This window comes from Protobothrops mucrosquamatus, unplaced genomic scaffold, assembly GCF_001527695.2.
Source record: "Protobothrops mucrosquamatus isolate PMUCROS unplaced genomic scaffold, P.Mucros_1.0 scaffold19671, whole genome shotgun sequence".
NCBI classification, from domain to species: Eukaryota; Metazoa; Chordata; class Lepidosauria; order Squamata; family Viperidae; genus Protobothrops; species Protobothrops mucrosquamatus.
In genome coordinates, this window is record NW_015405430.1 from 9,998 (window position 1) to 12,675 (window position 2,678).

At 39.4% G+C, this 2,678-nt stretch overlaps 1 protein-coding gene across 1 annotated transcript; it reads left to right on the plus strand.

The window, feature by feature from the left end:
• Positions 1-226: 226 nt before the first annotated feature.
• LOC107301925 (sterol 26-hydroxylase, mitochondrial-like) lies at positions 227-2,288 on the plus strand (the record flags this gene model as incomplete). Its single annotated transcript, XM_015831080.1, has 2 exons — positions 227-417; positions 2,089-2,288. Coding segments are annotated over exons 1-2 (364 nt in total), but the record flags the coding sequence as incomplete, so codon positions are not given.
• Positions 2,289-2,678: the final 390 nt, after the last annotated feature.

Genomic DNA, 2,678 nt, shown 5'->3' on the forward strand with positions numbered 1-2,678 from the left:
GGGGGAGAGAGAGAGGGAGGGAGGGGGAGAGAGAGAGAGAGAGAGAGAGAATAAAGGTTTCTATCTGCCAAGGCTCCAGACTGATTTCTAGCGTGAAAAACTGGATCAGTCTGAATAACTGACTCCACACAATTATTCCATTGACCAGTGAATGACCTACATACACACACATACACCATTTGTTTTTGACAACCTCTAAATGTCATCATTACTTTTTCTATTCTAGATCATTTACAAGAAAAGATATGGCCCCATGTGGAAGTCTGTTTATGGTCCTTATTTTAATATTAATATTGGAAGTCCAGAAATCTTAGAGGAGCTGTTACGTCAGGAAGGAAAATACCCAATACGGAGTGACATGGTCCTTTGGAAGGAACATCGAGACGTACGGCACTTATCGTATGGCCCCTTCACTGAGTGAGTGTCAAGCAGTTACCTACCACAAATCTATCCAGAAATTAAACAAAGAAAGAGACTTCTAATATGAATTCACATAGATTTGCAGGTACGCCCAAGGCTTATCTATAATCTGCACATAAGAAGCTGTCCCTCAAAAAAAGTTAATTAATATATTGGCTAGCTCCAGTACAACCTGTACGATGAAATGTGCACCTTTCCTTAGGCAAAATTAAGAAAACTTAACTCAAGCCTGCCTAGCAGGCATGGAAGGTATTATGTTTTTCAGATATCTGGTACAGCAGCTCACATTTCATTTTAATTCCTGAGAATGCTTGCATAATTACTCAAAGCAACTCATTTCTTTGGGGAAGCTGAATTAAACTCTGTGCTTCTTAAGGCTAATTTCTGAGCATGGCTTGTGCAGCCACTGTTTGGATCTGTAAGGGAGAAGATGTAAATATTATTTAAACAGTATTTTTTTTCAGAAATGTCATGTAAGTCTTAGCAATACTGTAGATCTTTGACCTAAATAACAGTAGTGTGCAAATTCTCCAAATGTCTTCTAATCAGTAGCACCCACTATCATTTAGATTATAACTCTTATGGTTGCTATTGTGCAAGTTATTTCTGTTAAATTTCAAAAAGATTAGAATTAATCTTTTTTTAAAAGAAACTTCATAACTTGTTGGGAATGTGGGATGCATGCTTATGTGTAAATATATTCACAAACATATAATATATTTACATATGTGTAAATATATTCACAAACATATAAAACAAAACATTTGTATATACAATATACAGATGCCTAACCTGTTATAACAAAAAGGTGCCTTGAAGAGAAAAAGAAGAAAAATTTACTGTACCTGGAAAATAAAAAATAAAGAGGAAAAAAAATGCTAGAAAGTGTGTCTGGTGTGTGTGTGCGTGTGTAAAAGAACCCCAACAAAATAGAGACTTAACCACACCTAGCTGGTTTAGTTAAGTCCGCTAGTGAACTCTCTGAATAGATTCTAGTAATGCATCTGATTCCACATATGCTCCAAATGTGTAGTGGGCTGTGAGAATATTGTAACCCTAATATAGATAGCCTCTGAAGGAGAAAGACAGGAGGAAGAGCCAAAGCTTAGACCACACTCTAATAAACTAACTCTAAGCCCAAACCAGAAATGTAATTTAATAAAGCATCTCAAAATTGACCCCCCCTACTTCTGTAGAAAGTAAAGGGAAGGGAAGGGAAGGGAAGGGAGAAGTGCTGTCAGACCTGCAAGATTCTCTTACTGTAACCTTACAATAAAGTAAAGGTAAAGGTTTTTCTGTCCAGTTGTGTCTGATTCTAGGGCAGTGTGCTCATTTCTGTTTCTTGGTTGAGGGAGCCAGCGTTGTCCAAATGGCCATGTGGCCAGCGTGGCTATACGCCAAAGGCACACGGAATGCTGTTATCTTCCCACCGAAGTGGTACCTATTAATCTGCTCACATTCGCATGGTTTCAAACTGCTAGGAGCTGGGGCAAGAACGGGGAGCTCACCCAGTTGTGTGGCACTCAGGTCTTGAACCTGGGCTGTCAACTTTCCAGCTGACAAATTCAGTGTCTTTAACCACAGAGCCAAATAGTATTAGTATTCGCAGTTTTGGTTTCCTGTCTGGACTAATTCAAAGGGCTAACAAAACATCTCTCACATTCTTAGGGATGGAGAACGGTGGCACCGTCTTCGGCAGGTGTTGAACAAGAGGATGCTCAAGCCTTCAGAGGCTATGCTGTATGCAGATTCCCTCAATGAAGTGGTGTCTGATCTCATAGTGCACCTTGAAGAGGAGAGAAGAAAAAGTTCCTCAGGAGTAAAAGTGGAAGATATGGCCAACCTACTGTACCAATTTGCCTTAGAAGGTATGTTTGTAGCTTGTGGTGATGCCACAAATGAGCTAGGAGTTCTTTTATTTCTGAGGCTGTTTCTTGTACGGGATGTTCTTATGACTTGTTTAGCCAGTTGTTTCTGAATCATCTGAGCTTTGGGAAGTTCTATGACCCGAAACAATAAAATAGCCACAAATGGGTCTGGCTGCTTTGTGGTTCAGTGTTATCATGTGAGCACAGTCACAATAAAGCTGAATATAAGATCTTATGATTCCAGGCAAGGTTTGGATTGGCTTGGATTTTAAAAGGAAGTAGGATCAAATGTAAAGCTGAACATTATCACTGCTGCATGCACCAAGGGGGAAATTGTTTCTTCCTTCCTCCACAAAATTCATGAAGAAAACTCCTTTTCTTAAGATTGTG